The sequence below is a fragment of the Punica granatum genome, chromosome 4 (genome assembly GCF_007655135.1).
Source record: "Punica granatum isolate Tunisia-2019 chromosome 4, ASM765513v2, whole genome shotgun sequence".
Taxonomy (NCBI): Eukaryota; Viridiplantae; Streptophyta; class Magnoliopsida; order Myrtales; family Lythraceae; genus Punica; species Punica granatum.
Genome location: NC_045130.1, coordinates 5,712,513 through 5,732,100, shown reverse-complemented (window position 1 = coordinate 5,732,100; position 19,588 = coordinate 5,712,513). Strand labels below are relative to the sequence as shown.

The following is a 19,588-nucleotide window of genomic DNA, read 5'->3' as shown; positions in this document are numbered from 1 at the left end:
GCTCTCTGCAATTCATTTGGCACTGTCTGACACCCAAAATATTGCAATCTTACCGACAGCCAAGAGCATTATTTTTGACAGAAACAAAATTTGGAATATGTTTAGGACATTGAGAAGTTAGTTATTTGTCGAGGGCCGGTTGCCTCCGCGTTCATAGTATCATGTATTAGTAACTTATTATGCGATATCATCATCTTACAAGATCGACGGCATTTTAAAATAGACGACTGTATAATTATCTCAAAATTTCATACATGTCAGTTTAATCTCTTAAGCAGACTGATATGCGGTGGTCACTGAGAACCATCTCCAGCAATGAAACATTTGTAGACACATGGTTGTCGGGTTATGTGGTCAGTATATGCTATTGGAGCCAGGGCTTATCAGAAAAAGAGGCAACTTTTTTTTTTCCCCTTTTTTCAATTAATTAGGAATGGACGATGTGTGGTGTTACTTATTTATTCATTCATTTTATGGTGGTCATATATTGTCTGAATTAACCCTTATAGTCGAATATTCGAGAGAGGTAAGTTATTTATATTTATATTTATCTATATCATAAATTAAAAGAGAAATTTGTTGGAATAACATTTGTTTTCCACTCGCCCTATAATAAAATGAGATCGAAAATTAGAAATCATTAGAATAATTTAGTTCATTCATGTTATTTTTAACTATCCAAAATCCATTCTCTCTTCTTTCTCTCCTCTCGCTGTTTCTTTTCTTAATTATTAATCATATAATTTAATATTAAATAATAAAAAATATTTTAGCTATACAAAATAATTATGTGTTTTTTAATAAATATAAAATAATTCATATATACTAAACTATCATAAAAAATAATTATACATTTGTAAAGATTTTTAATAATTATAAAAGAAATTGTGTCAAACTGCTTGCGGATATTGAGTCTTGCATATGTTTAAACTGGAAAATTTACAGGAATAGTTCTTCAAATTTTGACTCTAATAGGACCAAAAAATCGAATATTATATGATCAGGAAATCTTGAGAGGAAAAGTTGATATTCTTCTTTTTGGCTTCATATGTGTATCTTTGTCGCATATATAAATCATTATGAGCCACTCTCTATTGCTTTGGCAGCTTATTACTTGTTAATTAGTTCAGAGTTGAGCATCTTAAAACTACAGTTAAAGCTATACGTGTTAAACATATATATATATATATGTGTGTGTGTGTGTGTGTGTGTGTGTGAAAAGAGAAATTCGCACACTTCAATTATGCAATTTGGCCCCCACCATATCTTGGAAGTTTTCCTAGCAGTGCAATAAGTGAACTATACGATGGAGATCTGAATCCGTCCTACCCAAGCTGATGTCTTTTTCGCGACGTAGCTTAGTCTCATTTGTAAGATTTTTTCGTCAACGAGTCTTTCTTTCTGTAAGTCGTAAAATTTTATAGACAAAGAAGAGATTATATTGTGCATGCGTGTGTTTATATGAACTCATATCTGTCTACCGATTTTATATATATATATATATATATATATATATGCCGATAACTTAGGACGTATATGGGTCTAGCTTAATTTCTACACCAATCGTAGGAGAGAATTTGACTAATATATTTATTATTGTGCCCATTAGTAGCATGTATAGGTACGACCATGATGCATGTAATGGTCCCTCACGCACATGTACGTTCTTGCTCAAACAGAAGAATGTGCACATGATTGTGGGTCTACATAAGGTATTATCGGATTTATTCACTTTTCTTATAGCGTCATAGACTTTCAAATTATTCATACCGTCGTATATTTAACTAATATTTCAATGTTAATATTGTTTATTTATCTATCAGTTTTAAGGTTATAATTTATTTATTATCTAAACAACCGTGTAAATTTTATTGTACATGACCAGTGGGATCGATTGAGCGGACACAACCGTGACATGGAAGGATCTCGGCATACACTTTGGTAGACAATAATTAGAGATGATCGATCTATCCGAGTTGGACTACCTCTAATAATTAATATACGAACAAGACATATACACACGGGAAACGTACAGTACGAGATTAATGTGGTCCACAGTGCAATCAATGGTTGCTAATGTTGGAGTTCGGTCGACCCATGAACTTTCTATAATTTTAAGTTGCCTAAACTTAGGTTTTTTATAGAGAGAGGTTTTGATTTGTGGTGACGAGCTAGACCACATAAGTTTAACACGATACAACATTATCTGCAACTTCGTAGTCCCATTAATTCAAAGTGCCAAACGATGACAATTGAAGAATATATCGTGTACGTATTCGTCTAACAATAGATGCATTAATATGATTCGATCCATAAGTTTAAATTTCCAAACGAGTTGATAATTAATGAACACTTTTTTTTTCTTTTTTCTTTTCTTTTTTGCAATAAGACTAATACAGACTGAGGTTAGCTAGGGTTTGCAGGTCGTGATCGATCCTAAGCTTTCCTCTACGTGCTGTCATTGTTGATTATATATATTGTGCTTTGCATGGGACTTATCCAAAAGAATATTACATATATATGCGAGTCTGTGATCATTCCAAACTAATAGTCTAATATATGTATATATATATATATATACATATATTCTCTTCGCACTTCATGATTATGTCATAAACAAAGCATTTTCCACGGGGGGAAATTTTAATTTCTATCCAAAAGAATCTCATTTCATTCAAAAAATCTATAAATACATACAAAAAGATGTACATACGTGTACTGCGCAACATACAAACATACATTTCACATATATATTAAAAGAATCAAGTGTAAAACATTACACCTTGATTTGAAACTCATGCAAGTGAAGTCTGGGGAAGGAATCTTTCGATGGATAATGAAGCTGGCCAGTAGAACCTGCTTGATTCTCGATTGGCATTGTCACTTATCTTGAATTATTTTTATATTGAGACATAGCTTTTAAGTATTTCTAACACCTAACGTAAATATGGTTAAAATCTTACTTGCTATCATATGATTTGGGTATTGATTCACAGTTGATGACGAGTAACATCTGCTGAATATTATTTTCTCTTCGAAGGGTGTATCTGCTTCGTCATTATTTAGAAATTTGACGTCAAAAAAATGTCCCACGACTTGGGATTCATCTCTTTGTAGATAGATGGTTTTAATTCTTACATTTTCTTGGTGAAATATGTCTTAATAAATGACAACTTAGATGGGCAATTATAATCGGTGAATTGATTGCCAATTAATTAGCGAAAATGCCTCATTTTGACGCGAAAGGTGGCCTTTTACCCTACACTCACCGCCATTAAAGTGGATGTCTACCTGATTCCAAATAAATCATATCATGCATCAACCCATCGAATATCTATGTTTCCCCTTTTCCAATCGAAAGTAACAAAAATAGTGACCGCTCGGCCGGCATGATTTGAAAACAGTTGATTTTACGTGCCACGACTTTATGTGCCACCAATTATTCTTGCTATGGCGCACCATCAATCTATTGCAGTATGTACCAACTGCTTTTCTTTTCTTGCAAACTTCTCAGTACACATTCGTATCGATTAATTTATATTCACATTGTAAAAATATAAAGCATGAGAACAATGGAGAAAGGGGGGTTTGGTACATTATCGCTCATTCTTGACCTAATAACATGAGGTTTTACGTTCGATTTTTACGGATTGCGTTTTTTAGTGACCCTTCCATTCCTATATTCCCCTATCCCCTCCTCCGCCCATGAGCGTCGATTCCAATGAAATTGGGCTAGAAGAAGCCCAATTTAGCCAGAAAAAGCCCGGCCCAACAGTGAAGTTTAGCAGTCTTATCTTTCATATTGGGCTGGGCTCGGCCCATTAAGTAACGGTCTCCCTTTCCCTTCCCTTAGCGGAGGGAAAGGAAAAAAAATATCCATTTCCTCTTCCATTTTCATGGCTTCTTCCTTCTGCACAGTTCTCCCCAGCCACGTCCTTGCTCGGAAGGCGAGCTTCCCGCCCGCGCCATCGGAGATATTCCGTACTTCCCTGGCTCCGGAGAGATTCCGGCGGCATAGACGTAGGTTTCTGCAGTTTTCGTGTCCGAAGGTCGTCAGAGCAGTGAGTTCCATGGCGACGCGGGAAGGTGCTGCTACTGTGGCAGCTGAGGGCTCTAAGATCAGAGTGGCTCACGTTTTGACGGTCGCCGGCTCTGATTCTGGCGGTGGAGCTGGAATCCAAGCTGATCTCAAGGCCTGCGGCGCCCGCGGAGTGTACTGCTCCACTGTGATTACCGCCCTCACTGCGCAGAACACTGCTGGAGTTCAGGTACCGTACGATGCTGGTTTGGTTTGAATTTTATTGCTTTGGATGATATGAAAGTTGATGGAGTGTAATGCATCGGAATGTCTCTTATGACGCGAGAGTTTTGTGCCAACCTTAGGGCGTAAACATGGTGTCGGAGGAATTTGTGGCGGAGCAGCTAAAGTCTGTGCTCTCTGATATGCATGTTGATGTGGTAAGTTAAAATGTGTTTGCTTTCAATGGCTGAAGAGTTCTGTAATGTGGAAGAGGATTGCTTCTTTCCGATGGTATTGACGCCTCCTGTTACCTTCGGAGTAGAACGGAAGTTGTCTCCTTTGGCGTGTTCTGATTATTGGGCTGTTGTTGAGATCGAAATTCGGATATTATGTTGATACAACTTCTTGTGATGGGAGGTTGAATTGTTCTTTTAGGTGAAAACCGGCATGCTACCCTCGGTTGGCATAGTCAAGGTCCTTCTTCACAGCCTGAATGAGTTTCCCCATTTAGGTATGCAACTGTATTACTATAAGAACAAGCTTGGTTTCTTGGTTAAAGTGACTGCTCTGTTGTTGACTTAGTTAACTTATTGAAGGCAGCATTGGTTGTTGATCCTGTCATGGTATCCACAAGTGGAGATGTTCTTGCTGGTCCTTCCATTCTCGAGGTGTTTCGGTATGTTATATTTGATCCATGAACAGTAATCCTCTGATAGAAGTTACTGTTCCAAGACAAGGTCGTTAAAAAATGAGTCTGCAAGTTTGAAGATAATTTTGTCAAGAAAATCATATTTTAAAACTTCTCAGCGTTAGTTGAATCTGTTTTGTTTTATGACGACCACTGTTAAGCGCTGTTTCATAATCTCCAATCATGCATTGCAGAGAAGAGCTTCTTCCAAGAGCTGACATTGTGACCCCAAATTTGAGAGAGGCATCTACTCTACTTGGTGGGAAGCAGATAGAAACTGTTGCTGACATGCACGAAGCTGCAAAATTATTGCACGATATGGGCCCAAGGTTTGTCTTGTGAAACTTTCTCAGTGGGTTGTGGTTTCTTCTGGACAGCACAGGGTCACTTTATTGAGATATAGTGTATGTGCTCATAAAAAACTAAATAGTTGCCTTTACAATGTGAATATGAGTTTTCCTTCCAATTTTTTTGAATTAACTTTGACTAATTTCGATTCTCATGGAAGTTGACTGTGTTGCGATAGGTGTTAGAAACCTTTGTTCATTGTGACTTGGAAGTGCGTGTTGTGTTTGAAGGCAGTTGTTCCCTAACAATTTATCCATGTCCTGCAGAAATGTACTTGTCAAAGGTGGAGACCTCCCTGGTTCTTTTGATGCAGTTGATGTATTCTTTGATGGTATGATGAGAGATCTCGACATTTGTATTGATGGACCTTTGCTAGAAATATCACAAGATAATTTATGGACCAAATGATTTGCTTGTATGGACGGACAGGAGAAGAATTTTATGAGCTGCGATCAGCACGAGTAAGAACTCACAATACTCATGGTACTGGATGCACTTTGGCCTCATGTATAGCAGCAGAACTGGCAAAAGGTTCTCCAACGCTTTCTGCTGTTAAGGTACTAAAGTTATGAGTTATTAGTCTTTGTACAGATGCACTTGCAGGGTTAGAATGGTCTAGCTGTGACCCATAGGTAGTCTGATAACTGGCCCTTTACAAAATTCAAGGAGTCATGCACTTCCTTTCGGAACAAAGGATCATCCATTCAGTTTCATGAAGTAAATATTCCCTGGATTTATCACCGTCTGAGTTCTTCATTGTCCTTTTCTGCAGGTTGCTAAGCGCTTTGTTGAGACTGCATTGGATTACAGCAAAGAAATCGTTGTTGGGGATGGGCCTCAAGGCCCTTTTGATCACTTTCTAATGTTAAAGAGAGAGATGCAAGGTTCCCGAAAGCATTGGATATTCGAACCTAGCCGCCTATTCTTGTATGCTGTCACAGATTCAGTGATGAATAAAAATTGGGACCGGTCCATTACAGATGCTGTCAAAGCTGCGATAGAAGGAGGTGCTACTATTGTTCAGCTAAGGTGAGTTGCATCAGTCTCTTTCTCTTTCCTTGCTCTGAAATGCTGATGTACTATATTGTATTTTTCTTTCGAAAGATACAAGGAAGTAGCTGCAAGGTATATATGCAGCTTACTGATATGCTTTCTAACAGCTGGTTGGCCCGAGACATCATTGGTGCTTAGGTTCAAATAGTGGTTTTTCTAGCACCTGTTTCCTCGGGTTTCCTGGCTAGGCGCAGCAAAAGTGCTGATGGTACTCTAGAAGACTATCCAGGAACATTAACTTCGCCCATCATGTTGGTTTAAGTTATTAGTGCATATAAGATTTGACTTCTTGGGCCCTCACCTGACATGGCCTGACCAACCACGTGGAATCCTTATGGGATTCAAGCTTGTAGTCATCGTGCTTCATGGGCTCCGGGAAACTCATTTATTCTCAATGGAGTTCCAAGTCAAAGAATTGATTTAGACTGTGCATTCTTGTAACTAAGGCATCTTTCAGTTGGATACAATCCTTGTTCTGAGAATCTGAAACTCAAAAGTCCCAAATCATTTTATACTAATAGATTTTTAATCTCTCTCTCTTGCAGGGAAAAGGAGGCTGAAACGGGTTACTTTATTGAAGCAGCCAAATCATGTTTGGAAGTGTGCCGCTCCCATGGAGTCTCACTACTGATAAATGACCGTGTTGATGTTGCCCTTGCCTGTGATGCGGATGGGGTTCATGTAGGGCAGTCTGATATGCCCGTCAGGGTGGCCCGAGCACTTCTAGGGCCTGATAAGATCATTGGCGTGTCATGCAAGACCCCTGAGCAGGCTCACAGAGCATGGACCGATGGGGCTGACTATATTGGCTGCGGTGGAGTATATCCAACCAATACCAAGGCTAATAACAAAACTATCGGGTTGGATGGGCTGAAAGCTGTTTGCTTGGCCTCCAAGCTACCAGTTGTTGCCATTGGTGGCATTGGGCCTTCAAATGCAGGGGCTGTGATGGAGATTGGGGCTCCGAATCTTAAGGGTGTTGCTGTCGTCTCAGCCCTTTTTGACCGGGAATGTATAGTGGAAGAGGCTAGAAAGCTCCGTGCCACGCTTGATAAAGGCAAAACATCTAATTCATAGTAAAGATTCTTAGGAGAGCCAAAATGAACTGTAATTCCTAGTATAAATTCTTCTTAGATTAACATGCGTATTTAAGTGAAATCTGCTCCAAATGATAAAATATGTAGGTGGTTGGCTCTCTCGTGTTTTGCTCAGTCGACTGATTGCTTCCTGTTCTAGTGACATAACAAGAATTTGATGGGGCAAATCGTGCAATGATCACCGGGTTGTATAAAAGGATCCCGTGGACCATCCAATTGTCGATGAAAGCTTTTACAATTTCCCTACTTCTGTTAACCGAAAACAATACAATTGCCATACTTCTGTTAACCAAAGACAATAATACGTTGATGCAAATTTATTAAAGACCACCATAGATACAAACTAGCCAAGCATAAACCACTTCAAGAGAAACATAATGTACCTCTCTTAGGGTTCGGTTTCTATCGTTCTTCCTGTCCATACACCTTAATTACCAATAAAACCATACACCCGAAAACCGTAAACAGCACACCCTTAATCTTTATATTTTCCATCCCATGAGACTCAACAATTCACGTCCAGTCCAACCATAAAACAAACCAAGATTTACAGACTAACTTCAGCCACTGATACTTTAGCATAACCTTGAAGCCCCGAAATGTACTCAACGGTGCAAAACTTCCTAATATGAAAGCAATCTTTTCTTTGTATAGCCTCTCAGCTCACTTGGAACTCTCCACTGGCTTGAGCCTCTTTGACACTCTTCTCATACTCATCTTCTTCCTCCTCCTCAACGTCCTCTTCCTTAAAGTCCCCGTCCTCTTCGCCTCCCCAACCAAAGCCACTAACAGACCGTGAAGCCGGAGGTGGCATTTTCGCCTCCTCAACAATCTTCATGATCTCCTCGTCGCGCTGAAGGCAGACCCCCATGTTCTCTTTTCTGTAATACACTGCTTGAGCAGCTTCTGTCAGCTCCCGCGGTAAGTTCTTCAGGAACCAGGGGTGGCTCTTGATTTCCTTGATTGTGATCCTCTGCAGAAGGGAGATGTATGGATTTATCTACTTTCCTCTACATTCATTCTCACATAAAATAATAATAATAATAAAAAATAAAAAATAGCCACTTGTTATTAGTTTTACATACCCTTGCTGGGCTTGCGACGAATATACGGGCCAGCAATTGTCTACAATCTTGAGATATGTGGACATAATCAGGGATTCTGTACTGGACAGCCATAATTCGCTGGAAGAAATAACATGGATTGATATGATTAAGCGTGGAAAGGATTAGAGAAAAATTACATTGAAATGCTTTAAGAGATGGTAGGCTTACGCTAATAGTTTTCCTGAAATTCTTTGGGTCTTCTGGGTCCTCAAAGGGATATGCTCCAACCAACATCACATATAGAGTCACTCCGCACGACCAAACATCTGCCAACTGAACAAAAACAAACCAAAATTAAAGACAACCTGCGATAACACAAATTTCATATGATCGCTTATAGCCATCTTCAAACAGGAATCATTCATATATGTGACAGAGAAGCATCATTGACAAAGTCGCAACCAACTGTCCCTGCAACATAAATATAACGGGCATAACATTCTGACTATGTTGCATTTCACGTTGACCATAATGTTACATCTTATCCTCCTTTATCTGGTAACCATGAAGCTACAATTGAAATCAAATAAGTCAGCTATGTCTTACTTTGCCATCATACTCTCTTCTAGAGAGAACTTCTGGTGCAATATATGCTGGAGTACCGACTGTGGACTTTGGTCTTGAATGTAATAGAGATGACTGGAGGCAAGCAACGCAAGACCAAAAGGATATTAGGATTAGCTGTCACCATGAAAAGTAACGACAGCCAGACATATTTGTCGGCTTGAGATTACCTTGGAATAGCCAAAATCACAAATTTTCAAGCGAGGCGCAGGGCTCCCATCCAATAGGGTGTTCTCCAACTTCAAATCTCTATGGCAGATTTGCTATAGAAAATGAAACAGATCAAAGTTGATCACATAGATATAGTATAGCTAAAAAAAGAGTATATTGGACAAAGATTCCGATAATTTTCCTTACCAGGGAATGGCAGTAGCTGACTCCTGAAATGAGTTGCTGGAAGAAATATCTAGCCTACACAGTATATGTAAAACTAATTAGGCAAAACCCAATTTCAGAAGTATGAATCACTGCATTTTTAAGTAAACGCATTCGGGTTTCAGATGCCTATCTCCACATAATATTGAGCATCAATGAGAACTCAGAAAGTTCTAGGGTGTGTTTGTTTTTTAAAAAAATTTTAACTCATCTCAACTCCACTTATTTTCAATTTAACAATATAATCATTACTTATTTTTATTTTTAAAATTTTTTTAATCATTCAATTTAATTTTTAATATTAAATTATCTCAACTATTCATTACTTTTTTACAATTCAACAACACAATCATTACTTAATGATTACTTTCTCTCAATTATTCTTTACTTTTTCACACTTTTTTTCATAATTCAATAATACAATCATTCCAAACAAATTAAAATCAAAACTCAACTCAACTCTAAATCCAAACGCACTCCTAAACATTCAAGTAGCCCAATTAGCTGGAAGAGAGAGAGGGGGAAAAAAAAAAAAACAGCTAACCTCATCCTCGCTGAATCTTCCAGCATTGCAGATCCTCTCGAACAGCTCTCCACCCGCCGCATATTCCATCACAATGGCAAGATGTGTCGGAGTCAAGACAACCTGCCAAAGTTTGGAAATCAAACTAAACCATCAGGAAAAGAAAGTCATGCACCGAAAAATCTGTCAATGAACATACGGTTGACCTCCTTGAAGCGGATGATATTGGGGTGACGAAGCGACTTGTGATTAATGATCTCCCTCGCCACATTCGCATCAATCTGCATACAGAAGCACGCTATAAGCTCAAAGTCTAGACTAAAACTCAAGCTCCACTCACCATCTACACGAGACCCCGACCCCGAATCTAACGGGAGATCTAGTCTAAAAGGTTCAGTATCCTCTCGACAGCATCACTGGTTAGCGTAAAATTTGCATGATTTTCATAGGATCAGCAGCAGTTCAACATCGCATTAGCAAATTCAACCATCTCAAGCAAGCTAAACAGAAAACTGGGGAAAAGGCAAAACAAGGGACCTTGTGGCCACGCTCAATGTATTTCATGGCGACGAGTTCCTTCGTCTCCTTGTTCCTCATGAGCCTCGCCACCCCGAAATTCCCGGATCCTATGTCCTTCACCAGCTCGTATTTATCCATGTCTCGGTCCTTCCAAGCTCTGTAGACCAGAAAAACCTAGCTCAAATCCGTCCCCCGAAATCCAGATCCGGCAGAGGCGGCTAGATGGAGTACCGAATCCCGGCCAGGAACAAACCAATCGGGAATGGAGGAGCTCCAAACCCCAGAAACCAAACTGATCGAGAGGCCAACGAAGACGCTGCCCGGAGAAAGCGAAGGCAAGGAGGAGTGCAATTGAAGGGAAACTTCACAGAGAGAGAGAGAGAGAGAGAGAGAGAGAGAGAGAGAGAAGAGACGGGGATGGTGGAAGGGGAAAATGAGGTGTAAAGGTGGGCCTTTTATGGAAGAGGGGAGTGGGGAGATTGAAAGGAAAGCAAGGAATCGGAGACCCAGAAGGGATTTTGAGAGCAAACAAAGCAATGCTCTGTAGATTTTAGAGAGAGAGAGAGTAGACAGTAGAGAGAGAGAAAATGGAAACAAAAGAATCTTTGTTGTGTAGTTATGTATCTGCTCAGTCTGCGCTCTGTGTGAGAGACGGAGAGAGCCGTCGCTGTTTGTTTCTTAATCCGACCGAGAGGAGAGAGAGAGCTTCTTCTTTCCTTTTAATACTGCTTTTTCTTTTTTGCCATCATCACAATTTGGTCCTCAACATTTGAATTCCTTTTCAATTTCATCCCCGATTGTTGAAAAAGTACACCCTTCCGGCCTCCATCTTTTGACTGCTTTTCCAATTTGAACTTTATATTTTTTATCAAATCTTCGCCCTCCAATTCGATTGTCATCGCAATTCTAAGGATGTTTGATGCTAAACCTCGAATCTCGAATATCTTAAGTGTACCGTGTTTTCTGTCTGTATGAGTATGATGTCTTTATTGCAGAATTTTGCCATCGGATCGGATCGGATTGACCTTAAATTGGAGAATTTTTGCTCCTGGAAGAAGAAAACCAATCAGGTTTTTCTTTCTTATGAAGAAATGATGACGATTTGCATTGATTGCAGCGAGGTGATGAGGATTGGACGAACGCTTGACACGTGCACGTGCAAATTGTCACCAGCCTCCACCGGTAAACACCGCAAACGAGAGTGGGTGCCGTCCGAGGTGCCTTGCATGCACTGCGTCCTCCTCGTCGACTCGAAAGCTGATTATGCTCGATCTGACATTTGATTGAAAGTCGTTCACACCACCTGAAATTATAGCTAAATAAAATATTTCAACTCTCGTTTGGAATTAAAATTGAGTTATGGTGGAGTCTATTCAAACTTTTTAAATATGTATATATATATTTAATTAGATCGTAATAATTGTATTATTGAATTATAAAAAAAAAAGTGAAAAAAAGTAATGAGCAGTTCAGAAAAAGTAATAATTATATCGTTAAATTGTGAAAAAAATAATAAATAATTGAAAAAATTTTACTATTAAAAATTAGATTGAATTGTTAAAAATTAATGAAAAATAAAAAGTAATAATTGTATTGTTTAACTAAAGATAAGTGGAGTTAAATTGAATAGAGTTAAAAATAAATTTTAAAACCAAATAAAACATTAATTATGGATCACGTATTTGCATTTGGCGATTAGTTGAGTTGCGTGTTTTGCTTAGGTGAAAAAGCACAATCGAGTCGGTCGAGCCTTGACAAGAAACCCTGAGTAGTACTAGGTCCTCGAAAACAGAAAAATGGATTTGATCCAATTGATTTTATTTGGATTTGATCCAAGAAATCATTATAATTATTTTTTTATAAAAAAATGTAGAAAATGGATAAATTACATATTCTGGGATGGGCTGGGCTTGAAAGTTTGTTACAATGGACGGCCCAATAGGAACTTGTAGGCCCATTAAGCTAGCTGACATGGCCCAACCCGGCCCACTATTGGGTCTACTCATTGACCGCTCGTAGTCGTCCGTGCCCCCTACCAGAAGCTCGTCTTCGCTCTGCGATAGGAGAGACTTCTGAAGAGCCCCAATCTGAAAAAGGAGTGAAAAAGAGAAAAAGGAAAGGCGACGAGCCCTTCCTCCGACCGTCAGATCCGACTCTCGCCGGCGACCGCCATGTCCTCCGCCCTCCGATCCCTCGCCATCCCCCTCCTCCTCGTCCTCCTTCACGCCATTTCGCCGGCCCTCGCCTCTGAGTCAGATCACCGGGTAAGCTCTCCGCTCGGAAACTTCACGAGCTCAGTGGTATTCGATGCGCGGCGAGTGTGTTGCGTACGTGACGGCTCTGCATGGAATTCCAGTTTTAGATTGGATCTCTTTGCTCTTCGGAGCTCATTTCATTTCGTTTAGTATAATTCGGTGCTTGGTTGGTCTTGTCCGAGATCTTAGCTCGATGAAGCTTTTGATTTGTGAGATTAGGCTGTAATGCTGGATATGCGAGTGTGCGTGCATCATAGAGATGTGTTTTGGAGTTTCAATTTCGATCCATAGCTTTCAGGCGATTCAGTCAGTTATGTAATTTTGTGTGCAATTCAAGTTCATCGTGATTCCAGGTCGAGGACATTAGATCAATAGCATAGGAGTTGGATCGCATTTGCTCAGCTCATTTTCAGGTTTTCAGCAGCATTGGAAGTATTTCAGTTTCAATTTGATGCCTAGTTGATAGATTTTTCTGGGGATTCTGTAAGATTAAGCCTGTATGTGGAATTTCAGCGCGGAGTCTGTTAATGCTTAAGATCTGACTTGCAAACTCATGCAATTCTCTCAGTCTATCAGTCAAAGTGCGATCTCCTTTTTGAACCAACTTCGTGTTCTTGAGTTGGCAAATTAAATAGAATGTAAGTTTTGGGCATTGGAGTTTGTTTTGCTGCCAAGGAAGACTTTGCACTTGCTTTTGTATCATCTAACAGAATACGTAGATGCATCTTACCGACCCTTCTCCATTTTCTTCTTCAGTATCAGCCAGATGATCGAGTAAACCTCTGGGTGAATAAGGTTGGGCCCTACAATAATCCTCAAGAGACCTATAACTACTACAGTCTTCCATTTTGCCATGCATCTGGGAATCCTGCTCACAAATGGGGTGGTCTTGGGGAGGTCCTTGGAGGAAATGAGCTTATCGATAGTCAGATTGAGATAAAGTTCCGAAGTATGTAAAGGCCTTCCCCGCACTCTAGTGACTTCTGCCGAGTTCAAATATTCTTCTATAGCTTACAATGGGGTGATTTGGTACTCTTGCAGAGAATGTGGATAAAGCTACTATTTGTCACCTCGAGCTTGACGAAGCAAAGGTCAAACAATTCAAGGATGCCATTGAGAACAGTTACTGGTTCGAATTCTTCATGGGTATGTTTGACTTCTGTTAGGGGCTATTTCCTATTTGGCATGCATTAAGGTTGGATGATGAGTGGAAAGCGTTTCTCCTTTTAGTTGTAGTTATCTCCATATTTGATCCATATAAACTCTAGTCTCCCTTATGGTTCTCTTAAAAAGAATAATTGCTACGGTTTTGAATTCTGTGGTGGAACATGATTTTATTCTTTTGATGAACAAGTAATATGCATAACTAAAATCTGACCTCTCTCTGGGTTTTGTTCACCTATAAAAATTCTACGAAAAAGCACTTAGATGTGAAGTACTACTTTATACACAGACTAGATGAATGTATTAGTATCATCTTTGTTTGCTTATTGCTAGTGAAGATATATGGGCAACACTTGTGTGCCTCTTTGTAGTTGATTTTGATTTAGTGTTACTTCCTCTACTTACTTGTGTACCTTTCTGATCTTTATCCGATTGCATTCTTATCCGGTGTTCTGGATGCAAAATGCAGATGACCTGCCATTATGGGGTATGTATCCTGATAATCTTTTTTGGGTCCAAATTTTCTATTCATGATAATTTTTGCTCAAGCTTGAATAACATATTACTGTCTTAGGTTTTGTTGGTGAACTGCATACTGAAAAGGATGGTGATAGCAACAAGCATGTCCTATACACGCATAAAAGGATTACTATTCAATACAACAAGGATCAGGTTAATTTTGAAATGCCATCTAATTTACAATGTGGTCTCCACTTTCTCCTTTAATATATCACTGAGTTTTTTCTTTCTTTTTATTTTTTGTGCAGATTATCCACGTTAATCTGACACAAGAGAACCCAAAACCTTTGGAAGTGGGAAGGACCTTGGACTTGACATACTCCGTTAAATGGGACTCTACTAATATCAGCTTTGCACACCGGTTTGATGTTTATTTGGACTATCCTTTCTTTGAGCATCAGGTTAGTAGTACTAGAGGTGTCTGGACTTGTATTGATATGTAATTTTCCCTGCATACTACTGCTTGCTGGAATTTTGCAATATGGGTTGCTTTATAATGTTGTACCCTACTGCTGCTTGAATTATGCTACCAGCATCTAGATTATGTATGATTGGCTGCATTACTGGATTCGTCTCTGATTAGTTTGGTATTCTTGTTAGCTTTTATTTATGAATTTCTTCTTACTTGTGCAGATTCATTGGTTTTCCATTTTTAACTCATTCATGATGGTTATATTCCTCACCGGTTTGGTGTCAATGATACTGATGAGAACTCTGAGAAATGATTATGCAAAATATGCGAGGGAAGATGATGACCTGGAGAGTCTGGTGAGTCCTTGATCTTTGATCTTTTGGCTTGCTGTACCCTTGTTCTAATTTTGATTAGAGTAGAATGAACGAAAGCATTGTGTAACAATAAGAGTTGATTGCCTCTTTTTCAGGAAAGGGATGTGAGTGAGGAGTCGGGTTGGAAACTTGTCCATGGAGATGTTTTCAGGCCTCCACGTAATCTAGTCCTTCTTTCAGCTCTTGTTGGAACAGGCGCTCAGCTAGCATTGCTCATTCTCCTCGTTATTCTATTGGCTATTGTTGGGATGTTGTATGTTGGGTATGTCTCAACCTTTATTGTTATTCTTCAAGAATTTCAGGAAGCATAAATAACTCAATGGTATCTCTTATAATGTGAAAGAAGATAAATGCCCTCTCTTCTTCATGCACATGAACGCGCTCTCTTATTTCTTTGTTTTGTTCCATCTATTGATGGTATAAGTGATTACATATCATTACTTGCATTATGCAGGAGAGGAGCAATTGTCACCACTTTTATCCTGTGCTATGCTTTCACTTCATTTATCTCTGGATACGTGAGTGGTGGGATGTACTCAAGAAACGGCGGTCGGTATCTTCAATATTTCTGTTCCTTGTCATTCACTTTTACCTGGTCGATATTTATTGATACTGCATTAACTGTCTAGTCAACATTCTTAATGTTTTGTCTTGTCTTGTCTTGTCTTGTCAGGTAAAAGCTGGATAAAATCTATGATCCTCACAGCGTCTCTGTTCCCATTTTTGTGCTTCGGAATTGGCTTTGTCCTCAACACCATAGCTATATTCTATGGGTCTCTGGCGGCTATTCCATTTGGCACTATGGTGGTGGTTTTTGTCATCTGGGCCTTCATCTCTTTTCCTCTGGCACTTCTGGGTACAGTTGTAGGAAGAAACTGGAGTGGTGCACCGAACAACCCATGTCGTGTCAAGACTATTCCTCGCCCGATTCCCGAGAAGAAATGGTACCTAACTCCATCTGTCGTATCAATGATGGGTGGATTACTGCCATTTGGCAGCATCTTCATCGAGATGTACTTTGTCTTCACATCCTTCTGGAATTACAAGGTAAAAATACATTGGTTTTTTATGATGGCATGGACAAGGGGGACAATTTCAATGACTTGCCTATGCTGCTTGAGGTCATTTACTCCTTCCTACGTCTTTGACAGGTTTACTATGTGTATGGCTTCATGCTACTGGTGTTTCTGATTCTCATCATCGTGACTGTGTGTGTGACAATCGTCGGGACGTATTTCCTTCTGAATGCTGAGAATTACCACTGGCAGTGGACATCGTTCTTCTCTGCAGCTTCAACAGCAGTCTACGTGTATTTGTACTCGATTTATTACTACCATGTGAAGACTAAAATGTCGGGATTCTTCCAGACCAGCTTCTACTTTGGTTACACTCTGATGTTCTGTCTCGGTCTAGGAATCCTGTGTGGTAGGTTTCTCAAAATGTTCATTGCAGAAACTACATCTTTACATCTCGATGAATGGAGCAGCTATTTCATATCAAAACTCATTTTCGGTTAATACTACTCTGATGCAGTTGTTCTCCCTTTATGTGGTCTTCATGACCTCTGGACTTCCAATTTCTGTTACATACATTTTGCATGTGCTAATGTGAATCGGCCTCGCTTAATTCGCAGGAGCTGTCGGTTTTCTGGGTTCCAACTTGTTCGTTCGCAGGATCTACAGAAACATCAAGTGCGATTAGAGGGTTTCCTTGGAGGTCCTTGGTGGTTCCTCAAACAAATCTGTTGTGGACAAACTATAAATTCAAGAAGCGGCGACTGTTTAATGTTATGGGGGATGCCCCTACGATGCGAAACGGGAAAAAGAGAAACCGTAGGGTTTACTGCTGGGGCTGTACTCTTCTTGTCTGTGGATTCGGGTAAGCTCCAGGAAATTTTTGTTTTATACTGTATCCCCACCCTTAATTGAAGCATTACCATAGAATGTAGAGACCTTTTTTTTTTTTTTTCCCTTTTTTCCCCCTTTATTGGGTGATCCAAAACTGTGGAGTTTTATCGGATTTTCCTTGCCATTTTGTGCTTAAGAACGGGAGCCTCGTGAAGAATGTGCTTAGTTTCTCTCCACTTGTGGCCTCTCTTAGTTGCCTCATTGTGTCGTCAGTAAAGATATGCATGGCTCCAATACAGTTTGAATATTCCATCTTTTAGACCCTCTAGTTAGTCGGAGCTCGGGCGCAGGATAGCCTATGAAGAATGATAAGTAAACCGTAAACTGGCATTGTCAGATTTCCTTATTGACGGTCAAATTTCTTGACATGATTAATTGTGAAGCTAGGATAATTGTGGGTTTTCCGAACTTTGTTGATCGGTTATGGTCTCTTTTGAGTCTTGACTTGTTCTGGATGTTTGTATGACCATATCTTCAGACTGATGAGTCATAATGAGAAGTGATGTGCCTTTCGAGTCTTAAGCTCTAAAGCTTCGGTGATTCTTGTCCGTGTCAGTCATACATGTCAGATGCCTAGTTTATGCGAGAAATTTCTAATTAATGAAGCCTTTCTAACTGCCCGTATCGCACTGAGCCTGGGCACATTATATGCCCGGATTGTGAAGCAAGGAAGATATATGTATGTGCAGGTCTTTATGACAATTGAGAGTTTGATGCTGCGTGCCGTTGGAAGTGCAATACCTTGGAAGTGATGGGATGGGGTTTAGAGTTTGTTAATGAACGCCCCAACCAGAACCTTGAGGCCCATTTAAGCCATTGATTCGGCCCATTTAGTCCATGATTAAGTTCTCATTGGGCGCATGTGCGCTGCCCATCTGCTTCATGGCATTGGCAGAGTCCGGAGTAGCATTGAATTTGATGTGAACTATTGTGCTACCTATCAATGAGAGGCCGTCGTAGATGATAGGCATTTGCTACTCTGGTCTCAAATTCGAATTTTGTTGAAAGATCGCAACAGATGGTTCTTATAGATGTAATGGGTTCGAATTCGAATTTAGTCGAAAGATCATAAGAGATGGTTTGTTAAAATGTGACTTTGGCGCAGACTTGGACTAGTTATGAGAGGGATCCAAGCAGACATGCCCAAATACACACTAATATAAAGGAGGAATTAACTTCCCACGGGATGCTCTTTAGAAGGGGTTAATTGCAGGGATCAATTGGAGAGTGCTGCGTCATCATATGTTGGGTCATTGTCGGTAACGAAATAATAAAAAACCGGTTAAATATATGTTGGGTCATTGTCGGTAACGAAATAATAAAAAACTGGTTAAATAATAATAAAATTATTATTTTGAATAGAATAAGACTCTTATTGAATATCAAATTTATTAATAAATAACAAGAAGATTCTTAAAAGCTCATTTTTAGGAGCCTCCTGGACGCTCTCATATAAAAATGCACAAGTGTCCTTTTTGTATATTTTTCTCAATTATTCCACATTAGATTGATCCCCACAGTTGGACACTAGTGGACCAAATTGTAACGATCACCTACATTCATATAACTTAGACAAAAAGGCAGTTTACCCCCTGAGCTTTGAGGATGATAAATGTTTGCTCTCTGACCTTTCAAAAGTTGCACATTACCCCTAATCTCTATGGAAAAAAGGCGTTTTGGCCGCTCGATTAAAATTCCAATCAAATTCTGGTGAAATCATTTTGATTTCGTCAAAATTTGGCTAAATGGGGGCAAAGTGCCTATTTTCCATAGAGGTTGGGATAATGTATAACTTTTGAAAACTAGGGAGCAAAGCTTTACCACCCCTCAAAGTTTGGGGTGCAAACTGCTTTTACCTCTATAATTTAATACTAGAAAACTCATTCATCAAAAAAACAAAAAGAAAAAAAACTCAATTTCCCTCGATTCCAATTGGTAGGGCCTCACCAGCGATAACGGTGATCATCAGCGACTCCCAAATTACGAGGTTCCCTCAATTCCAATCGACAGAGGCCTCGTCTGCAGCCACCATCCCCATATCAGGGCAGCCACGCGATCAATATGATGACCAGCGACCTTGATTGCGAGGGTGGTTACTGCAGGCGAGGTCTCACCTTCGAGCCCCTCCCCTTTTCCTCCTCAAATTTAGGGTGAAACAGAGTTTTTATTTATTTATTTTACATTTTTTATGTTCATTTTTTACATGGGGCTCACTCTTCCAGTCACATGGCGCTATTAGGGCCATGTCAGCACATCAGTTTAGGATAAAATTGACGTAACATACAACATGCTAATTGCTAAACATAATAGCAAACTGATGGTGTATTTCCTTACAAAGGGAAAAAAGTTTGTACTAAAAATAAGAATTAGTGCAAAGTTAGTGTATTTTTGGTAATAATAATACATACAAACACATATATATTCCTATGAATGGGCTTTTGGTT

At 39.5% G+C, this 19,588-nt stretch overlaps 3 protein-coding genes across 4 annotated transcripts; 2 read left to right on the top strand and 1 right to left on the bottom strand.

Moving 5' to 3' along the window:
* The first annotated feature begins 3,864 nt into the window (after window positions 1-3,864).
* Window positions 3,865-7,622, top strand: LOC116205778 (thiamine biosynthetic bifunctional enzyme TH1, chloroplastic). The gene is made up of 9 exons (XM_031538437.1): window positions 3,865-4,268; window positions 4,384-4,458; window positions 4,676-4,751; window positions 4,841-4,916; window positions 5,123-5,257; window positions 5,543-5,607; window positions 5,706-5,833; window positions 6,049-6,305; window positions 6,875-7,622. Exons 1-9 carry the CDS (start codon window positions 3,897-3,899, stop codon window positions 7,404-7,406), a joined length of 1,716 nt encoding a protein of 571 aa, XP_031394297.1. The 5' UTR covers window positions 3,865-3,896; the 3' UTR covers window positions 7,407-7,622.
* Window positions 7,623-7,711: 89 nt separating this feature from the next.
* LOC116205779 (serine/threonine-protein kinase SRK2A-like) lies at window positions 7,712-11,133 on the bottom strand. 2 transcript variants are annotated; one of them, XM_031538439.1, is made up of 10 exons: window positions 10,745-11,133; window positions 10,532-10,670; window positions 10,201-10,275; window positions 10,016-10,117; window positions 9,454-9,507; window positions 9,267-9,359; window positions 9,079-9,171; window positions 8,701-8,805; window positions 8,512-8,610; window positions 7,712-8,399 (listed from the first exon to the last, which is right to left on the bottom strand). In XM_031538439.1, the coding sequence occupies exons 2-10, from the start codon at window positions 10,649-10,651 to the stop codon at window positions 8,085-8,087; spliced, it is 1,056 nt and encodes a 351-aa protein (XP_031394299.1). In that variant the 5' UTR covers window positions 10,652-10,670; window positions 10,745-11,133; the 3' UTR covers window positions 7,712-8,084. The 2 variants fall into 2 exon arrangements, with proteins under 2 accessions (XP_031394299.1, XP_031394298.1); XM_031538438.1 differs by having other exon boundaries at window positions 10,532-11,132.
* A 1,418-nt stretch (window positions 11,134-12,551) lies between these two features.
* On the top strand, window positions 12,552-17,666 carry LOC116205777 (transmembrane 9 superfamily member 1). Its single transcript, XM_031538435.1, has 12 exons — window positions 12,552-12,777; window positions 13,525-13,717; window positions 13,810-13,914; window positions 14,402-14,419; window positions 14,507-14,604; window positions 14,700-14,852; window positions 15,085-15,219; window positions 15,333-15,499; window positions 15,692-15,786; window positions 15,911-16,284; window positions 16,389-16,662; window positions 16,871-17,666. Exons 1-12 carry the CDS (start codon window positions 12,685-12,687, stop codon window positions 16,936-16,938), a joined length of 1,773 nt encoding a protein of 590 aa, XP_031394295.1. The 5' UTR covers window positions 12,552-12,684; the 3' UTR covers window positions 16,939-17,666.
* Window positions 17,667-19,588: the final 1,922 nt, after the last annotated feature.

Excerpts from the sequence above, each read along its gene's own strand:
- LOC116205779 (XM_031538439.1), bottom strand. The coding sequence starts at position 10,651 with ATGGATAAATACGAGCTGGTGAAGGACATAGGATCCGGGAATTTCGGG. Across the intron at positions 10,118-10,200 it reads ATATCATCCGCTTCAAGGAG|GTTGTCTTGACTCCGACACA; the intron begins GTCAACCGTATG and ends AAACTTTGGCAG. Across the intron at positions 8,611-8,700 it reads ATTTCAGGAAAACTATTAGC|CGAATTATGGCTGTCCAGTA; the intron begins GTAAGCCTACCA and ends TATTTCTTCCAG.
- LOC116205777 (XM_031538435.1), top strand. The coding sequence starts at position 12,685 with ATGTCCTCCGCCCTCCGATCCCTCGCCATCCCCCTCCTCCTCGTCCTC. Across the intron at positions 14,853-15,084 it reads ATCCTTTCTTTGAGCATCAG|ATTCATTGGTTTTCCATTTT; the intron begins GTTAGTAGTACT and ends TTACTTGTGCAG. Across the intron at positions 16,663-16,870 it reads CGGTCTAGGAATCCTGTGTG|GAGCTGTCGGTTTTCTGGGT; the intron begins GTAGGTTTCTCA and ends CTTAATTCGCAG.
- LOC116205778 (XM_031538437.1), top strand. The coding sequence starts at position 3,897 with ATGGCTTCTTCCTTCTGCACAGTTCTCCCCAGCCACGTCCTTGCTCGG. Across the intron at positions 4,459-4,675 it reads CTGATATGCATGTTGATGTG|GTGAAAACCGGCATGCTACC; the intron begins GTAAGTTAAAAT and ends TTGTTCTTTTAG. Across the intron at positions 5,608-5,705 it reads AGTTGATGTATTCTTTGATG|GAGAAGAATTTTATGAGCTG; the intron begins GTATGATGAGAG and ends ATGGACGGACAG.